Source organism: Eschscholzia californica, unplaced genomic scaffold (genome assembly GCF_041429995.1).
Source record: "Eschscholzia californica isolate CP2 unplaced genomic scaffold, dmEscCali1.0.p SCAF_4, whole genome shotgun sequence".
NCBI lineage: Eukaryota > Viridiplantae > Streptophyta > Magnoliopsida > Ranunculales > Papaveraceae > Eschscholzia > Eschscholzia californica.
This window is the reverse complement of record NW_028238461.1, coordinates 36946576-36967932: the sequence shown is the minus strand read 5'-3', so window position 1 is coordinate 36967932 and position 21357 is coordinate 36946576. Positions and strand designations below refer to the sequence as shown.

The following is a 21357-nucleotide window of genomic DNA, read 5'->3' as shown; positions in this document are numbered from 1 at the left end:
TTTGATTTTTAGCAAAAACTAGTTAATTGCAAGAGGCTCTGACGCCACTGTTGGGATTTACGCCCTTATACTAATGTTTATAGCGGATAGAGACATCATATGTCTAACATTTGTATCCCCAGGATCACATGCATAAACCAATAATGCTAAGTAAATAAAACTAGTTCGATGATTACCTTAATCGCTAGTTTTTTCCTCGAACCTTTCCAATCGCTTTTGAGAAGATCAAGAGCTTCAAACGTAGCTCCTCTACTTGGAACACGAGCAATCAACTTGATCTCCCACCTTGTTGTTAGGGTGGTTGGATAGAAGAACTACTTCTTCTTTGACTAGATAGATAGTTGGGAATTAGTTCACTTTCTCCTCTCTACTTGATGTGGTAGAGTAAGAAAGCTTAGAGAGAAATTCCACACCTTATTCTCTGCCCTAAAAGTCTTTATATATAACCCTAATAAGAATCCACCTCCAATTAGGTTTCCTAAAAGACCCTTTAGAATAAGACTGAAGGAAATTGCCGAAAATAGCAACTAGTTGATATTTCAGGAAATTGGGCGGGAGGCCCAATTTCATGTTTTTTTTGTCAAAAAGACAAGTTATCTCTTTGTCCTTTTAGGCCCCATATATAGTTTGGAAATAGGCTTGAAGGACAATTCTAAAAGCACTCCCATTTCTAATATCGAAATTGCCCTTAGAATCTTAGCTTGCGAAGCTTTGGAAACTGGTTTGCACTGCTTTGCAATCTGGTTTACAGAGCTTTGCAAACTGGTTTGCACTGCTTTGCAATCTGGTTTACAGAGCTTCGCAAACTGGTTTGCACATCTTTGCAATCTGGTTTGCAGAGCTTTGCAATCCCGTTTGCATTGCTTTGCAATCTGGTTTTGCCTTGCAATGACTTTGCACACACTTTGCAATCTGGTTTGCAGAGCTTTGCAAACTAGTTTTCACTACTTTGCAATTTGATTTGTCTTGCAAAGCTTTGCAATCTGGTTTGGAGAGCTTTGCAAACTGGTTTGCAATCTCGTTTGCAATAAGGTCAGTTTCGTCTTTTCCCTATATTAGATTATTTACAAAAATGCCATAGGGAGTTGAAGCCTTTAAAAAGTTGATAAATGCTTTTTAACCAAAACTCAAATTTTTTAGGGACTTTTGGCCAAATTTCCCTTGATATTTTCTCAATTCCTTGAGGGGTGACGTTACCCAGCCAAAATCGGCAGATTTTATGTTCATAACATAAGGAAACGTCCCTCCAAAAATCATCCCAATCCGAGCCCTAAAAGTGTCTGAATCGAATTAGGCCCAAAACCCCGTTTTTGGGCTTTTTGTACTATCTTTGCCTAAATTCTCTTTGGGCCTATGAGATATGTTTATGGGACACTCCCATGGTTATATCTCACTCCCATTAGTCATATCCTAGATCAAATTGACACTCTTATGTGTAACCCGTTGTAGGATCCGATCGAAGTTAGCCGCGAATTACTTCGTAATTCGATGATCGTGGTTGGTTTCTAGCTTCAACTCCACGACCCTAAATCAACCGGACTTGATGATCTTCTCCATCAATTGTCCTAGCCGGCAAATTGCTCGCATTGCAATCTTGGTCGAAGGACATCTTCTTCAATACCTTCACTTCTATGCTAAGCTTTTCGTGGACAGGATGAGTAAGAATATAACTTATTTCATTGAACTTTTTGTAACTTTTGAGTTTCTCAGATATTTTCTTCATTACATGCCATAGGCACTATCGATGTCTTGTATTTGGAAATACATCTTAAATAGCAATCTGCATGGTTGCTCTTGGTCCGTTATAGTCCCGTCTGGAGCTCTTTCGTCCATACAAGTAAGTCATGTCCTAAATAACCATGAAAAAACTTTTGCATCTTCATTAGACAACAACCCACAACCCAATAAAATAGAATGCCCATGATGGTTCACTCCAACAAACGGGGCAAAAGGAAGATGATACTTATTCGTTAGATAAGTCGTATCAAATATCACGACATCTCCAAATTCTATATATGCCTCTCTACTCCTCCTATCTGCCCAAAAAACATTACGTAAACGAGACTTATGATTTACTTCCATTGAAAAAATGAAACCATTGTTCTTTCTTTGCATTGCCAAAATATATTGTTCAATAGCAATAGCGTCTCCTTCCCAAGACGTATCCTACTTCGTCTTTGCTAACTCTCTTTTCCTGTAGAGTTCCTGGGTTAGCCAGAATGTTGTCACTTATCTAAACCAAATCGAAGATTTGGACAGAGAAAAGAAGCAGTTCGAGCTGGACGCCCAGTCTTCCACGGTTGACAGTGAAAAGCTAAGTTCTGACTTGAAGATCATCTGCATTGAGAGGGACTCTTGGAAGCATCAAGCCGAACTGCTAAACTCTCGTCTATCTGTTTTTTAGAAGCAACTTGAAGTCGTTAAGGAGAGAGAGGTTGGACTTCTTGCTTAGAGGGAGAAAGATAAATTTTCCCTCCAAACTTCCCGCTGGAACTTCTTCGAGATGACTATCTACTTGCCAATTTTGTAGATCGCTAGCCTCCATCCATATTCTTACCTTCACGTCACTAAAATTCTGTTGATTTCTCCTCCCCAAACCTTAGATTATGTCAAGGCTTAGGCTGGATAAACTTGGTCTCGGATTCATTTTCAAATGCCTTGAGGCAAGACGGGCTTAAGGGACGAGCTGATTTTCGTATATCTTCCTTACTACTCCAAGATCTATAGCAGAGTTTTGACCATGGTTGATGTGGTTGTTTTTAAAGCCAGAGCAGGGCTTAAGCCGCCTGGGATGCTCGTGCCGACCTCCTAATTTCGGGTTTAGGTGGTACAGTTCTTTCTGATTCACCTCTGGTGACTAGGAAACATGTTTACCAATTAGTTGTTGGTCTTTCTTTGACTTATTGAGTCGTGCCACTGATGACCAATATTTGGATTATTCGGCAGAATGCTCCTCATCAAGTTGCACTTAATAGTATGTCAATCAATTGTGTTTCTATATTTGTTTTGGCAAAAAGAGTATTTCATATGATCACTAGTTTGTTCATAACGGTTCATATGCTCAGGGGTGGGACTAGGGCTGGGAAAACGGTCCGGAAAACTGAGATCTGGCCCAAACCGCACGGAACATTGGGACCCGGTGACCGAAATAAACCCAACTCGGGCTTACCAACCCGTTTAGACGGGCTTTAGCGGTCGGGACACGGGCAGAGCCCGTTGCCCGACGTCCGGTCCGATGAGCCCGCCCAATAAACCCGTGCTTCTAGACCGTCAGATTTAGGGCTACACAATCCAACGGCTGGGTTGCTTTTTCTCCCATAACATTTAGGGTTAGAGTATATAAACTAGTTTGAGAATAACTTTCATTACTCTATGGGTTTTGTAGAGTTCAAGAGAGAGAGAGTATTCTACAGAAGATCAAAGAAGATCAAGGCAACTTCATTAACCCATCTCCTCTTCTTCCTTCCCCTTTCCCCATCTTTTCTAACCCTAACCCTAATTCGGCTGAATCCGCATTCCGCCCTCTTCATCAACCCATCCCCTCTCTAGAAAGATATCAATTTGAGAGTAGAAATCTCAGATGTAAAGTTCTTATGGATAAAATTTTAGGGTTGAAGCTAGAAAAATTGAAGTAGAAATTTCAGAGGCAAGGATTCTTCTTTGCTGCCAAATTAAGAAGATTCCAAGAACATTACTAGATTCAGAATTTGATTTTGCTAGAGATTTCCGATTTTGAATCTCAAATGTACACCTAGAAAAGTTGATCTTTTGGGTTGATTCTATCTTCTATGAAATATTGTTGTGATATTTTGATTCTATCTTTGTATTTATGAAATTTTTTTGTTTGGGTTAGAATGGGTTGAGATTGAGATCTGAAATCATGGATGAATTCTTTTGTAGTATTTGGCTAAAACAAATATTAATACATGAAATTAAGTTAATTACTTATTATCATGTTTTTTTTAAAACCCGAGCCCGTTCGGCCCATGACCACGGAAGCCCGAGCGGGTTGGCCAGCACGGGCAGGAGAAAGTGGCAAAGTGTCCAGCCCGACGGCCAACATTCTATAGTAGGCTTCAACTTCCCGTGTCCGATCCGCCCAAGTCCATCAAAAATATGCCTGCGGGCATCCGATCCCGAACGAAACCCACCCCTAGGTGGGCTAGGTGGGACTGAATAAAAACCCAATAGATGGAAACGTTTTTGTCAAAAGAAGAATGGGAATGGCTTTAATACGAAGTTTGAAATGTGACAACAGTTAAAAAAGGAAAATTTACTCCCGAGCGGAGCGATTTTGTGATACTAGTGGCGCCACCGTGATATCAGTTTCTAATTCGGTTACAGGTGACGGTTTTCTAGGGATTTAGCAGTTAATCCCGAAAGGACACTTCTTTTCGGTTAACTTTATCCCTATTTCTTAGATTCTTTTGCTCTTTAGGAGCCTTAATCAACGAGATTCAGTCTCTCTTGTGATTTTTTCTATCCTTTCTTGTTCTCTCTTCTTTCTGTTATGGATTCTCATGATATCAACTTCCTCCAACAATTTGCGGCACTAACCACAGAGGAGATCCCTCCTATCACGGTGGAAGGAGAAGATCTCAATCCTGATAATGAAGATTTCATGAAAGGAGGTGTGGTTTGGTTTCAAAGTGTGAAACAGGTAGACATAGGTTTGGCAATGTTAAGACTCTCGCGTGTCTTCCATGGCCCGAACAAATTCACACTAACAGAAGTCAAACCAAATGTTTTTATGGTGCGCTTTGCCACTGCATCAGAATTGGACCTCACGGTGGAGTCATCTCCATGGGTTATTCAAGAAGAATTGGTGATATTGAAACCATGTCAACCGGATTTGGCTCCAGCAGATCATTTGTTTGAAACGGTCTGGCTGTGGACACAATTTCATGGTCTCCCGAGTGGTCGGTTAAATGAGGCTACGGTGAATCGATTGGCTAGTTCGTTGGGCAATTTTATCCCTGCTTCTCAAGAGGATGCTTCTCAATGGAGCATTTTTGGACGAATCAAAATTGAATATCATCTTCATAAACCTATTAGGGACAGAGTTTATCTGAAATTGGGGGCCAATAAAATTATCTCTATTGAACTTCGAATCGAGAAATTGCCTCGATTTTGCTTTTATTGTGGTCATATAGGTCACACATTAAAATTCTGCCCTATTTTAATGTCTTTTAACGACATACTCAAGCAGAGTATCACTCCTCCTGTCCGTGCCCATATTCACAAATTAATGACGCCAAAATACAAGGAATCGTTCAAAGTCCCTTTGAATGCTAGAGGCCAGAATAGGGAATTAGGATCCTTTGATTCAAATTTTAGTTCTAATCAATTGAAATCGAAAATTTCTGATTATGTTGAGACTAATGTTTTGGATCCTAATTTAATTGATTTACAGAATACAGAATCTACGGATCCTCCACTCTCATCTCAGGCTAAAAGAAGTAAAATTATAACTGCTTCGGGAGTTACCAAATCGAATCCACTATTTTTGTCGTCTACTAGACCAATTAATGAAGCAAGTGGTTCGGGACCTAGAGAAGATAATGAGGATGGGGAACATTTCATGTTGATTGACAGAAACTCTTCTTCTTCTATGCGAATTAAAAGAAGTGCTCGGCTCATATCGACATCTCACTCAACCGATGGGGTAACGGCGACCCAAACGCCGAAATCAACATGAGTATATTCGCGTGGAATTGTCGGGGATGTGGGAACGCCCCGACAAGAGAAACTCTCTACCAGTTCCTTTCCTCTACTAGACCAGATGTGGTCTTCTTATCTGAAACTAGAATTCCTCTTTGTAATTTTATTCAGTCTTTTGTTAAGTTTGGTCTTGTAAATAATCATATTGTCCCCTCTCAAGGTAGGAGTGGTGGTCTCCTTTTGCTTTGGTCGAATAACATTACCTTAAACATTAACTATGCCTCTAAAAATCTTATCCATTCAACTGTGAGTACAAGTACTCATACGGATCCATGGGATCTATTTAGTATCTACGGACCTCCTCGGGTCCAAGATCGTCAATGCTTTTGGACGGACCTGTTACATAGGATTCAACTCATAACCAGGCTTATATGTTGCTTAGGTGACCTTAATGCACTTGGTCAAGCGTCAGATAAATGGGGTGGCTCTAACCATATTCCGTTTCTGTCCAATTTTCAGAAATTTGTTCAGGATGCTTCGTTAATGGATTTGGGATTCAATGGTCCAGCATTCACTTGGACTAACAACAAAGCAATTCATCATCTCACGAGAGAACGTTTGGATAGGGTTCTTTGTACTACTTCCTGGTTACAAGAATACCCGGGGTCAGGGGTATTCCATCTCCCTCGATATAATAGTGATCACGCTCCTATCTTACTCAAGTTTATGGTTCGTGGTCCCGTGCTCAACAACATTCCCAAATATGAATTTAGTTGGTCTAAACATAATGAATATCATGACCAGTTTACTCAACATTGGGATAACAGTTCAGGGAGTTTCCATGACAGAGTTATTGCGGTGAAAGACAACCTACATATTTGGGGCAAACAGACCTTTGGCATTCTTAAGAATAGATTAAAAATTTTGCGCAAGCGTCTTGGAGATATTCAAACTCTTCAACCTACAGAAGCTTTGATACTCATAGAGAGTAATATTCAAGAACAGATAATTCACTTGGAAGAAGTCCAACGACTTAGGGCAGAACAACGTGCAAAATCTAAATGGTCCCATAATGGGGACAGGAATACCAAAGCATTCCATGCAGCTATGACTCGTCGGAGACAGAAGAACAGAATTCATCGTCTACAACTTCAGTCAGGACAGAACTCTATCAAGGAGGATGAAATTGCGAACGATTTGTTGTCTTTCTTCCAACATTTATTTACTTCAGAGACGGTTGCTACTCCTCCATTGGACTTATTGGCTGACTATAACGTTCTTTCAACAGAAGAAATAGAGGACATCTCTCAAATCCCCACTTATGAGGAAATAAAGACTGTGGTGATGGAAATGGGCCCCCTTAAAAGCCCGGGCCCAGACGGTCTCTCTTGTGTCTTTTATCAACACCATTGGGAATCCATTGGTCTCGATCTCACATCTTATATCCAAGAGGTGTTTGTCACAGGTTCTTTTCACCCTTCTCTTAACTCTACAATTCTAGCTTTAATTCCTAAGGGAAGGAATCCGTCTTTGGCCTCGGATTTTAGGCCAATATCTCTCTGCAATACTATTTATAAGTTTATTACACAAATTTTGGCCAATAGACTTCGCCCTTATCTTGAAAATTGTATTGCTTGGACTCAAAATGCGTTCGTGCCAAATCGCCAAATATTGGATAATATCGTGATTACTCAAGAACTTCTACATTCTATGAGTAAGTCTAAGGCGAAGAACGGGGCGTTCGCTTTAAAAATGGACATGGCCAAGGCCTATGACCGAGTCGACTGGGGCTTTCTTGAAGCCATTTTGAGGTCTATTGGCCTGGAGGGCAGGATCTTGAATCTTATCATACATTGTGTTTCGACCCCCTCGTTCAAGGTCTTAGTTAATGGTAATTTGCATGGTGACTTCTCTTCTTCGAGAGGTTTGAGACAAGGGTGTCCTTTGTCACCCTATCTCTTCATCCTCTCCTCTCAATCTCTCTCACTTCTTATTTCTTATTATGCTTCTCAAGGTTCTTATACAGGTTACAAAATCAACTCCGTCAGCCCTACTATCACTCATTTACTTTTTGCTGATCTGATCCTTTTTGGTTCTTCTACCTATACTAACCTACAGAACATTATTAAAATCATGGAGGAGTATTCTGCTTTTTCAGGTCAGAAAGTTAACTATGAAAAGTCTTCACTTTTCTTCAGCTCCGGTGTAGCAGATTCCATCAAGAATGATTTTGTTAATACTTTAAATGCTCCCCTTATGACGGAAAAGGCGAAATATCTCGGTGCTCTGATTTTAAAACCTGGTAACAGAATTAATAGTCATCAGTGGCTAATTGACAAGTTCTCTTCCGCCATGACAGGATGGAAAGACAAATTAATTACACAAGCAGGGAAGACAGTCCTTATTAAATCAATTCTTAGTTCATATTGTACTTACCCTATGAGTTTTCAAAAAATGCCTAAACAGGTTATCAATTCTCTTGAACGTCAGGAACGTGATTTTTGGTGGGGTAAAGACCGTGAGTCTAGAAGAATGCACTTTATAAAGTGGGAAATTCTTAAAAGTCCTAAACAGTATGGAGGACTTAGAATTAGAAGTCTTGAACAGGTGAATGAATCGTTACTCGCAAAGGTGTTATGGAGGTTGATTAATAATCAAAATGAGGTATGGGTTCAACTACTTAAGAGCAAGTATATTAAAAACTCAGATTTTTGGACTTGTTCTAATTCAAAGTCCTCATCCACCATTTGGAAATCAATTCAGTCCACTAAAAACACTATCCAAGCTAACATCATTTGGTCAATTGGGAATGGAAATTCAATTCAAATTACCTCTGATCCTTAGATACCAGATATTCCAGGACACAAACCTAATTTGATACTCAACCTACCCGATCATATTTCTAAAGTATCACATTTATTTAACAATGATTCTAGAACCTGGAATCAGCTTATCCTAAACCAATATTTTGATTTGTATACAGTGGATGCTATTATGAAGATAGAACTGAACCAATTTGAGAATCTTAGTGATAAGCTTATCTGGAAACCATCTAAACATGGTCGTTTTACCACCAAATCCTATTATAGGGTTATTACTCCTCCTCCTGACCTTACTACCACAATAATAGCATTTCCTTGGAAGAAACTTTGGAACCAAAAATTAATCGAACCTAAGGTTACATTATTTATTTGGAAACTTCTACATAATGGTCTTGCTACTTCATCTAACATTGGGGTGAGAAGGAATGATATACCTCAGGAATGCTGCCTATGTGATGGTTTTCAGATCGAGACTACAGACCACTTGTTCGGCTCGTGTCCAAAACTTCTACAACTCCTTCAACACACAGGAGTCCCTTTCCTGCAAAATATGGGGGTAGATCCAATCATTAATCTGAATAATTTATTAACTGATAAGGTTTATACACAAAAAGATTGGTGGATGTACACTTATCTTTTGTGGGGATGGTGGAATGCTAGAAATCAGTTCATCTTTAATGGTAAGCCTGTCGATTTAGATCGGATCTGGTGGAACCTTCAGAATAATCTCAGGTTTGTCTTCCCTCTTCCTGCTACTATCTCGACTAACTCTGATTTGCAGCCTCCTCTCTGGTTTCCTCCACCCAATGGAGTCATTAAGATCAATGTAGACGGGTCTTTCCAGGATTCGAGAGAAGCGGCAGCGGCTATAGCAAGAAATCACGAAGGATTCACCATTGATTCATTAGTTGCAGAGTATCATCCTCTATCACCCCTCCATAGTGAACTGATGGGTATTAATCTAGGGTTAGACTTGGGAGAGAAGTTGTGTCTGGAAAGCTTTATACTTGAAAGTGATTCTAGGGTTTCAATTAACTTGGTGCTGGACGGTCCGGATGAGGTTCCTTGGCGGGTACAAAACACTATCCTTAACATCCGTGGAAGGCTAAGATTAAAACACGTGGAGCTCATCCACTGTCCTCGTCAATGCAACCAGGAAGCGCATATCCTTGCTCACGACAACTCAAACCTATGAAGTTGGAATATGGAGTTGCTCCTAGCTGTTAAATTCAATTACTGTTTGGTCCTCAGTTTTATTTTGTTTATATCGTTTTCGGACTAAAATTGTAATTCTAATTTGATAAGTAATGAATATTCTCAAAAAAAAAAAAAAAAAAAAAAAATACGAAGTTTGAAATGGGGCTACATGAGCCGGCCGTTTTCTCAAATGATTTAAGGGTTATCTGATAGTAATTAATTTGCATTTATTAGGAAGATGTTCACATTAATAAATGCGTATTAACTATCCAATAATCCTCTTGACAAATGCAATATTAGTTATTATCCAAAAACACTTGGCCTTTTACATAATTACACCACTGTGACACCCATTTGAAAATTGTCACTATTGCACAATAATTATGATGAAGTCTCATCTTTTCATATCCCTGAATCATTTAAAGAGAACGAAATACTTGGATTACACATTAGTTTGGTTTCTCAGTTGGGATTTTCAGTTTGATTCAGTGAAAAATTTGTAGGAAGATGAGCGAGTTATTAGCAGTTTTAGTAGTGGTCTTGTTTCTAAACAACCTAAGCTACAATTGTAGTGCAAAAGGATTGAAAAACTTATCAAAAGAAGAGGACTTAGAGTTGGAAAGACAACTAAGTATCCTCAATAAGCCTCCAATAAAGACCATTCATGTAAGTAACTAGTTCTAATACTTTGTTTTATTAAGGTTTTCTCTTGTAACCTCTTCTAAGAAAAATCTTTTGTTGATGGACTTTCATAAGTGACCCTTCACTGATATAGTCTATCAATGGATTTTCGACATGAGGATGACCGAAAAATAGTGGTGACGGTGGTGTTTAAGGTCCAGTTTAAAGTTTTTAATTGCACATCACCTCTTTAAAACCGCAAAGAAGTTAAAGAACTTTTATTAGAGGGAAGGAGAAGTTGCACCCAATTAAAGTTGCACAAACACATGAACATGCTATTTACATTTTTAGTGGTGAAAAAAATTAAATAACCCGTCCCCCGAGTGTCGGATGCTCGATTGGCCAAAGATTTTTAATGGGTTCAGACCGGATATGGACACAAAAAAATTTAATATTGCCCGTCAGATAGACTCGACATACCCAATGGTCAATGAGAAACTTAAGTGCTGTTTGTTTTTCTGTATGTCTGAATCTAAACCTGAAATGATTGTAAATGTAATTTTAGTTGTTTTGCATGTTTTTATCTTAAGGTCTTGAATCAAATCTTCACATGCAATGTATCTGTTTTCAGTTTTCAAAACAAGTCTGAATTGGAGAAGAATAAATACTTTAAGGTCTAAATAGAAAAGTAAACGCATGCAAGTGCTCAAATTACACATTATTTATTTCACATTTCAAATTCAGATCTAGAAAGAAAAAACAAACAACACCTTACTCGGTCTGCCCCAACCCAATACAACAATGCTCGTGGGCTTCCGAACCCACCCGATCCCCAGCCCTAGATTAAGTATATCTAGGTTGCCTCTTTTGTAATTTCTGATTTTGGGAAAGGTTTGAGCTGCACAAATTATGGATATGGCTGGGTAATTGATGTTGATGTTGGCCAAAGGGACCTTCACTGTCCGGCTGGTGTTGTTTTTGGGACAACCATCTATGTTGTAGGAAGCATTGTTATTGTTGTTGCAGTTATAGTTGTTATTTATACCAGAGCCGTGGCTGAGAATTTGAGGGCGCCCTTAGGTGAAATTTAATTGCGGGCCTTTCGTACAAAAATAAATTACGAGCAAAAAATTGAACAAAATATAAGATAATGAAAATTATAGATGATTCACATGTGTATTTATATATTATTGTTTTCTTTTTGTGAAAAAACCATTTAGCTTTCTATTTCTTATAAAACACTTCAAAAACTAACAAAATACACCTAAAACAACAAAATGGTTAAGACAAAGTGATTGATTTAACAATTATATTCTCATCCAAAAACAAACTTCAAAATGAAGTGCCCAAGACTCGAAACCCGAGTCAGTTGTATGGACACCCATTACCCTTCCCAGCGGAGCTATTATTCATTAGATAATAAAGTTGGTACTCTATTATATATAACCGTTAGCTGTGGCCCTTTCATTAGAAATGGGCCCTTTTGAGGTGGGGGCCAGGGCGGACGCCCTGCCCACCTCCCTTCAAACACGGCTCTGATTTACACTCCCAAGGTGCACAACACCACAAGGGATGTCATTCTGAAAGATTTAAGTTTTGGTTGAGGGAAACCATATACCTCCATATTTATTTATAATGGAAGAGAATTATAATGGTTGGAATAAATAACGTAAATATAGAAATAATCCTAATTCTAGTTTATCCATATCTTGGAGATATATATGAGAATATATCCCTTCATTTATATCTTAGGTAGGAATGGTTGTTGACTTGGGTACCACTTTTACCCTTATTAGGTACATTCCCATTCAGAAATAGCAGTTTGGGCCAAATATCTTTGTTTAATAGCCAAAATAATATGACCAGTTGGTAGTTTGAGTCGAAATAATATGACCAAATAACTGTTTGAGCCAAAGTAATACAATCAAATTGCAGTTTTAGTAAAAAAATCTTTGCACACCCTCGTAGGTGAATGTCACTTTTTTTCTAGAATGGTAAAATGCTCCTCCGTATATTTAACCACAAGCTTAGATTTTCTCTTCTCACTCTCACCTCAACCAAATCCTAATGGATCTTTCTTTTGCTCCATATATTTAACCACAAGCTTAGATTTTCTCTTCTCACTCTCACCTCAACCAAATCCTAATGGATCTTTCTTTTGCCCGTCCCCTCGCTCTCTTTCATCTCCGCCGTAGTGATGGAGTTTGCTCGTCTCTCTCTCTTTCGTATCGGCCTGCTCATTCTCATTCACAAAGAAAAATTGGACTGTTAAAGTTAACTAAATGAAAATATGGTCTTGAGAGCTATTTCATAATACTTGACAAATACGCGAGCTAAATTTTCAGTTAGAAAATTATTAGAGACCAAAATTGAAATTAACCTTACAATATCTTATTATGTTTTGGAAAACCCTAAAATATTCTAATGGGAAGTATAAAACTATAAATCCTTCTGTTTATTGTTTTTCTTGTGTGCAGACAAAAAGTGGTGACATATTTGATTGCATAAACATCAATAAACAACCAGCTTTTGACCATCCATTGCTTAAAAACCACGAACTTCAGGTATGTTATAGATGATTTCTTTTATTTTAATCATGTTTTATTTGAAGTTCATGGGTAATGGCATGTAATTTATTTGGACACAATCATTCATGAATTGGATCTCTATAACATTTATCATGGTTACCTAAACCTAGAAACTACATGCAGCTCAAACCAAATTATATTCCAGAAGTACTGGTCAATAAAAAAACTTCATGCAAGAGTCAAGCTTCAAGAACTAAACTAGAACTTCACGGTGAAAGATGTCCATTTGGAACAGTTCCTATTAAGAGAACTAAAAAAGAAGACTTACTCAATGCTAGATATCTCCATAAATTGATCCAGCCTGCAAATGTTCCTTCTTCATCACCCAATCATCAAAATGTAAGTCATCCTCATTTTTATTTTTATCGTATATTATTTCTTCTTAATATAAAACATTTCCGTCCAAAAGTCAATTTGTTTTTTAATTGTTGTGCTCGAAAATTGAATTAGAACCGATTCAGATTTCATATGTTTGTGTTTTTCATGTAAACAACAAATTGACTTTTCGACTAAATTGGCTACGTGTCTGATTGGGTGAATAAAGACCCACTCAATTTAGACTTTAAATCAGAAATGGAAACCCACCATTTTAAAATATCCACCAGACAAATGTACCCCCGTGGAAAGTACTGTTCTATCTTCATCTTCGTATTCTTTCTCATTTCAACTCCAGTGCCAGTCGTCAAAAGTTGGCAGCCAAGAGGTTCCAAGGTGTAGACATAAACTCCAAAAAGCTTTGGAGTTCTCTGGTTCGAATCTCTGAGAAGGTGGAACCTTTGGTTATTTGAATTGAGATTATTAGGGTCTAAATAATGTAGTTGGGCTTTAGGCCATAATTTAATTGGGCTTTAGGCCCGATTTTGTAAGAGTTTGAATGGACGGTTATCGAGCTTATCACATCTTTGATGTATCAATGCCAAATGTATTGACTATGGTTGATCATAGTCAATTTCCAAAAAAAAACTCCAGTACCAATCCACCACCACCGCCACCGATCACCACTCCAACACCAACGCCACCCACCACAACACCATCAAACAAGATTCCTCATTGAATTCTCACTTATTCCCTTAATTTATTCACTCAGAAAACACACAAAAGCACATAGATATGTAAATAATTTTTTCTCTTGAAAGAGTACAATAAGAAGAAAACAGGCAGAGATCGAGAGAATAATTTAGAAAGGGGAACCACAAAAGGGCCATAAATTGAAATTTGGATTAATCACACCACGAGCACAAGAATGGCAGACAGGTAGGAAAATTGGTGAAAGAGTAGAAGGAAGATGGCGCTAGAAGTAAGGAATTAAAATTCAAAATATTTTGGTCGAAATGATCGAAATATTTTCATTTCCATGTCTACCAAAATTTTCACGAAAATCGAAATTTCATTTCGGGAAGAAGAGACATCAATTGTTTCAGTAAAAGACAGTGTCGTGGCTGGGAATTTAGAAGCCCACTCCCAAATTTTAGTTGAGAACAACAACAATTTTAGGATAGGGTTGAGATAGAGATACCTTGCTAATGTCGGTGCTAAAAACGCTCAAAATGAGTTTTTATACCCATTACAATTTAGATGAACTAGTTAGGTTAGAGATATACCTTAAATCGCTTTCCCACATGCTAAATTGATCGCTTTGATCCCAAAAACTGAGAGCTCCATTTGTGAAGCTCCTTTACTTGAGACACCCGAGCAATCGACTTGATCTCCTGTCTTTCAAGTCAACTATGACCATCTTCAACAGTTAAAACGAAGAACCGCTCCTTTTTTATACTAGATTATTAGGAATAGTTCTTTATATCTATCTTCTGCTTAATATAATTAGAGACAGAAATCTTCTTGAGAATTATTAGCACCTATTTCTGTTCTAATGAGGTCCTAACATAAAGACTCATATAGTCAAAATCCTAGTCAAATTAGGATTTAGTAAGAGCCACAAAAATGGAAAGAGTCAGAATCCTACGCTAAGTACAATTCCTAGATGGTAAGTTTGTCCCATCTGGGATTTCTTTAAGTGGCTAGCCTAGGAAGTCCCATTCCCACGGGACTTCCTTGGCTCGCACATGCCATTAGTCGGGCCACATAGGGTCGGCCTTGGCATATCCCAACCATGTGCCTAGTCCCCTATTTTAGCCCGGACACTTGGTTATCTTTGTCCGGCACTTAGCCGGAACCTTTTGGGAATTTTTAGGCGGATCTAATTCGAGCCCTTTCGTCCCATTCACTCTAATCATATCTTCCAATCAAGTCGACACTCTTTGGTGTAACCCGTTGTAGAATGTAATCATCGTTACTCGCGAGTCATCTAAGTACTCGTTGTTCGTAGTTGGTTTCTAGCTAAACATTACAATTCCTAAAACGATCCGACTTGATGATCTTCTTCATCATTTGTCTTATTCAACAAGTTGAGTGCATTGTCATCTTGATCGAAAGACATCTCCTTTAGACCCTATAATTAAGTTCAGCTAATGTAAATTGCCCAAGTCAATGTGTTTGTGGGAGGCCCTTTAAGAAAAATTGGGAGGCCTTATAGATCTAACTCATCTCTTTAGTAGAGGACGAGTATCATTGAATTCTTATCATTTGTGATGAGTTAAGGAAGGTGGTTCTGCGGAAGCCCCTCACTATAATTCGCTCTACTGTTGGGAATCAAAAAAATATCTCTTTTTGAATAATACAACTAAACTATCTATATCTATATATATCAACGTTTACACTTCCATTAACGTAGTTAGTGACTTGGAAAGCAAAAAACTAATCCCTAATAAATAGGTATTCCTTAATCCTCTAAATAAAACTAACAAAAACAACTCGAAGTAGGTCAAACCTAAATTCAACATTTACAACTCGGATGGAAGCTTAATTTGGTACTATAGATGCGAGAAATTGGTGGTGACGGGGAAAAGAAGAAAAAGATAAGCTTTTGCTAGAGAAAGAGGAGAAAGAAACCAGTTAGGGTTTGAGTCTCGAGAACTAGGTTGCGTAAGGAGGTGTAGGGAGTAACACAAAGGAAAAATAGATGAGTTAGGGTTTGGAAATGACATAACACCTCACTTACATCTAAATATATAATTGGGTCCATGGGTATATAGACCAAAATAATGTTCAAAAAATGTATATGATCCAATCTTCCAAAATATGGATATTTAGTCATTTTACATTATGGACAGAAATAACACATACTTTATGAAATTATACCGTCCATGTCCCTCCCAAAAAAATCGCGGGATTTTTAATTTTTCGGGTGAATCCGAAAAGTTTCTAATGTGAGCGGGCATGATTTGGGGGATTTAAAGCTGGCAACGGTAGCAAGAGCAAAATTGATTTTTCTCTCTCTTCTAAACCGGTTTGGAAATCAAATATTTTCTCAAATCATAATTTATCTCTCCTCTAGACAGATTTGGAAATCAAATTTTCTCTTTCCTATTATCCTTTTCTCTCACTTAACTTTCAGATTTGGAAAGAGTATATTTTGTGGGAACAATTTAGCGTGATTTAGGGGTTAATGTACAAAACGTATATAACTTTCTCTCACTTAACTTTCAGATTTGGAAATAGTATATTTTTCTGGGAACATTACAGCAGCATTTGTTTCGTTTTTACTCATACATAAATACACATCGAATACAAATTATGAAACAAATACGTAAACTATGTGTTATTTATGACGAGGGAACCATCATTTGTCATGTATACAACGTAATTTATCAAATGTATGTGGGTCATGTTCAATAAATTACACATAATTTCTTTTACATTACACATCGTTTACATTCCGTTACAAAAAAAACGTACAAAATCTTCTCGGGTTCAAAAACGGTGCCCATCCATGTACTCTCCATTTGTAGTCTTGAGCAGGACAAACAACGGTTACACTATATTGTCGAAGAGCATATCCAAATGCTTTTGCACCGCCAAGAAACAACTGACCTACTTCAGTAAATATTTTATCCCAGCCATCAGATTTAGTTTTGTTGATTTACTTTGATTTGATGATTCTGTTTGAAATTTCATCTGTTATATCAAATCTACACACATAAATACACATACATTAAACAAAAAAAATCATATATTGTATTATAAACTACATGTACACTTCCGTAAATTATGTATAATGTTGTCAAATTTTGACAATATTTGAAAGTTTTGAGTAATTTGGTAAGCTTAACAAGGCTACTGTTTTGGGTGAAAAGTACGTGTAATGGTAAATAAATAATACATAATTTATGTGCACTTATACAATGTTTTAGAATTTATTACAAATTATATATTATGTATAACAAATTACGCGTATTTTACATTCTCTTATAAAAACATGGTACGGAAGATGTTTCCGTAATGTACTAGAAAGTTTGAAAATTTACAGTAAATTACCTATATTGTATATTCTGTTATGATAAACGTACGGAATAACACCTGGTTCATAAAATTGTACGAAACCAAAGATCTGAGGTGAAGAAATATCAGAAAATCAAGAAGCTTAAACCTAAATCTAATGAAAACTGATATACGGATGAAAACAAAACATAATCGATTTGAAGGAATCAGTAAAGAAGGATTAAACATCAAGATCATAAACAGTTATGAATATCTTAGAGAGAGAAAATAAACCTCACAAATACGAAGTTAATGAATTAGTAAACAAACATTTGAAAACAAAATCAAAAGTTTAATGTTAGAGAGATAGAGAGAATATGATTCTTTAACCTGAGAAGCAATATTAGATCTTATCAATAGTTTGAACAAAGAGTTTCACAGTTTAAAACCTGATAAACAATGAAGGTTTTTACTGCTGTTGTAATGAAGATGAAACAATGGAGGTTTGTACTGCTGTTGGTGAGATTAATGGAGGTTTATTGGAGCTTTCGTTTTTAGAGAGAGAAAGTTTCCAGATTTCAGTTACGGAAGATATTAAAGATAGTGGTTACTTTGAATTTAAACGTGATTGGAGAGAGAATGTGGAGATAAAATATTTTGGATTTTAGAATGTAAATCAGATTTTATATATAAAGAAGGTTAGTATAGGTATTATAAATTAATATGTATTCTAGGGATTTGTGTTTTCTCTCTTCATGAGACCAAATGGACTAGATATCCATTTATATTATTTTTTTGGTTTTGAAACCCTTTATAGGATTAGAGAGACTATATCTGCTATTAGGATCCGTTATTTGGGCTATAAGTCCAAAAATTCTATATAATTGTCAAAAAAAAAAAAGTCAAGACACAATACTTTAGATTGATAAAATAAACATTCTAGCTTGTAAAAGGATTCACTCAATTCGAATTTTGTCAATTCAATTCAGTCAATTTAGATTCAACCAACTCAGATTCAACCAAAAAAATAATAATTAATACAACCTAATTTAGATTTTGCCAGATGCGAAATCTGACTTGGGGTTTGAGTCAATTTAAGTTCAAATTCAAATTATTTTTGTTCTTTTTGCATTTCAAACTCGTCGAATCTCACTTATGAAAAATACAATACCTAGAGCTATTTTGGATCGAATTGAGTTGTGTTAGATTCTAAATTCAGGGGTAGATATTTGACTCACTAAAATCAGATGTAATGAGTTATTCAAGATTAATCAAATTCAACTGGTGTTTTTTTCTCTCACTATCTTAATCCAACATCAATTTAGATGAGTCAGACAGACCGTACAAACTTAACAAAAACAAGTACTATAGTTGAGTCAATTTTGACTTCCAGTCAGATTTCAAATAAACAACCGAAACTACCTGAGTCGTTTATAGCAAAACAAAAAAAAAAAGGAAAAACTAATTATTCATTTGATTATATGTGTTTTAGTTGGTAGCTATTCAAGTAAATGATGAAGGTAAAGTGTACTATGGAGGAAGGGCTCTCATTTCATCACACAATCCGGCAGTATATAACGACCAGTTTAGTTCTGCACAAATATGGATCCAGAACGGCCATGGAAACCAATTGAATAGCATAGCATTTGGATGGGCTGTAAGTGACAATAATTTGTCTTTCTTAATGATTTCCTAAGTGGCTGTAGAAGAGTAATTTTTATTTTTCTAGCAAATATTATTTCTACTTTTTTTTTTGATGAAGGAAAATATTATTTCTACTTACTATAAAGAATGTTCGAAAATTTCAGGTATCCCTACGAATATTTGGTGACAATAAGACTAGACTATTTAGTTATTGGACAGCTGATGGGTATAACAAGACAGGTTGCTTTAATATTATTAACAAAAAAAAAAAGGTTGCTTTAATATATTATGCCCAGGTTTTGTGCAAGTTCATCCAACTATATCCTTTGGTGCCTATTTGGATGAAATTTCTGTTTATGGTGGCCCATCTTATGTCATTGCTGTTATGGTTTTCAAGGTAAATTTTTCTATTTCCAATTTAGTCTAATTTGACATATACCAAATCAACAATCATTATATTTAGTCAACTCTCTCTGTCTCTCTTGATGAACATTTTTACTCTCTTGATAGACGGTTGATTCCTATTTAGATTTGGTATAGGTTTAATTTTGTAAATTTGTGAATCACTTTTTTCTTTTGACTTTACCGTTTCACCTAACGAATGTGTCAAATTAGATAGAAACCTTACGTATGAATTGTTTTTGATAAAATGAGAAATTTTGATCGTTATAACGCACTAATTTCGTTTAACGTTTATTAGATAATCTTTTTGTTGATTATACCTTTATATATTTAGAACAAGGTTCTCTGTATTTTTGTAAAACTTTACGAATGACAACGGTTGATTTTCAACCGAGACGTTACGTTGCTATTGTTTTTGGTAAGGGAGATTTTATAGGCAATGCCCTTGTGGTTAAAGGCGATCTAATTTGTAAGTTTAATTTGGTTAATTCGTTACGACCAAATTTAAAAGCAATGCTACCTTTGAAGGTTAATTTCACAGACCCGGCAAAAAGTCGTTTGTTGTCCATTTCCGGTCGGCGATCTTAATTAAAAAGAAATGCTTGTTCATCTTCTTCCTTCGGTCTTCTTCTTCTCCTTCTCCTTTTCTTCTCTCTCATCTCTCTCTGTTGTTGGCGAAGGGGAGAACCCCTACGCCGGCAGTCCAGTAAAGAACAACAAAATCAAGTGATTGAAGTGACTCACATACTAGAGTTGGAACACAAACACGTTTGGATGTTCTAATATATTTGAAGGAATTGCATAATCCATAACAAGGAAGGAAGGAAGGAGGACAAGGAAGAAGCAGAAGGAGGAGGAGGAGGAGGAGGAGGAGGAGGAGGAGGAGGAGGAGGAGGAGGAGGAGGAGGAGGAGGAGGAGGAGGAGGAGAAGGAGGAGAAGGAATTGTCTTTAACGAGATTGCTTATAACAGCTTTGGACATTGCCTATAAAATCTCTCATTTGGTAATTGTTTCCAGCAGTAAAGGTTTCACTATGGGTGCGGTATAATAAGGAAATCTAGTGCGATTTTCCAAATTCTAGAGATAATAGAACCTTCTGGTTTTGTTTCCACGGCAAAAGAGCCTCTTTGTAGCCGGAAGACCTTCTATGAAACAAGAGGATCTTTGCCCGACGACTAAGGAGTTGCCAACAAAACATTCCACTCTAGAGTAGATGGCAAGGGCAAAGGATCTCTTTGTAGTCGGAAGACCTTCTATGAAACAAGGGGATCTTCGCCCGATGTCTAAGGAGTTACCAACACAAAATCCCACTCTGTCGGGTAGATGGCAAGGACGAGAGAGTGGGAAGAGAGAAAGAGGAGCGTTGGGGATGGACCAAAAACACATTTTTTATCTTTAGGTCTAACAAATAGACCTCCAAAAAAATATTGTGTAATCCACACTTCTTTGTATAGTAGTTGGAACTCATTCTGTGACACAAGAGGTCCAAGTTTGATCTCATAGAAGTGCAAATATTTATTGAACCTTACATGCACATGGTCGAACCTCACTCGCCTTTGCAAATCACCTATCCTTGGTTTTCTCCCTCTTTTGTTTAAATTCTGTGTTTTCAGCAAGTGAAGGTTTTCCACCTTCAAATGTCAATAGCAACCTTTTCTTATGGTTATAACTAAAATTCATATTTGATCCAATAGGACAAAGCCAGTGGTGATTGGTGGCTGATGGGTGGCGCTAAAGATGATCCAATAGGTTCCTGGCCAAAGAATCTCTTTACTCACCTAGCCAACAATGCATCAATCATCCAATTTGGTGGAAGAGCAAGTTCATTGGCAAATACACCACCCCCACCAATGGGAAATGGGCATTTACCTACTAAAGACTATAGCAGGTCCTGCTTCATGGAGGAAATGAAGATCATTGATGGTGCAGGGGATATGATTGATTTTGATCCTGGTAGAGTAAAATTTGAAAAATATGCATCACCTAATTGCTATGATCTTATTTTCGATGGTTTTGAGTGTGAGTACGAGTTGGCTATGTTTTTCGGGGGACCCGGAGGTGGTACATGTTCTTAAGTCAGATCAACTATTGTTCAGTCGCAAACA

At 37.1% G+C, this 21357-nt stretch overlaps 2 protein-coding genes across 2 annotated transcripts; both read left to right on the top strand.

Annotated features, from left to right (window-relative positions):
• The first annotated feature begins 4510 nt into the window (after positions 1-4510).
• LOC147544422 (uncharacterized) lies at positions 4511-9678 on the top strand. The gene is made up of 3 exons (XM_086635702.1): positions 4511-5665; positions 5833-8325; positions 8506-9678. The coding sequence occupies exons 1-3, from the start codon at positions 4511-4513 to the stop codon at positions 9676-9678; spliced, it is 4821 nt and encodes a 1606-aa protein (XP_086491828.1).
• A 432-nt stretch (positions 9679-10110) lies between these two features.
• On the top strand, positions 10111-21327 carry LOC147544421 (protein neprosin-like). Its single transcript, XM_086635701.1, has 7 exons — positions 10111-10346; positions 12779-12865; positions 13013-13228; positions 18699-18863; positions 19015-19090; positions 19123-19247; positions 20947-21327. The coding sequence occupies exons 1-7, from the start codon at positions 10188-10190 to the stop codon at positions 21325-21327; spliced, it is 1209 nt and encodes a 402-aa protein (XP_086491827.1). The 5' UTR covers positions 10111-10187.
• Positions 21328-21357: the final 30 nt, after the last annotated feature.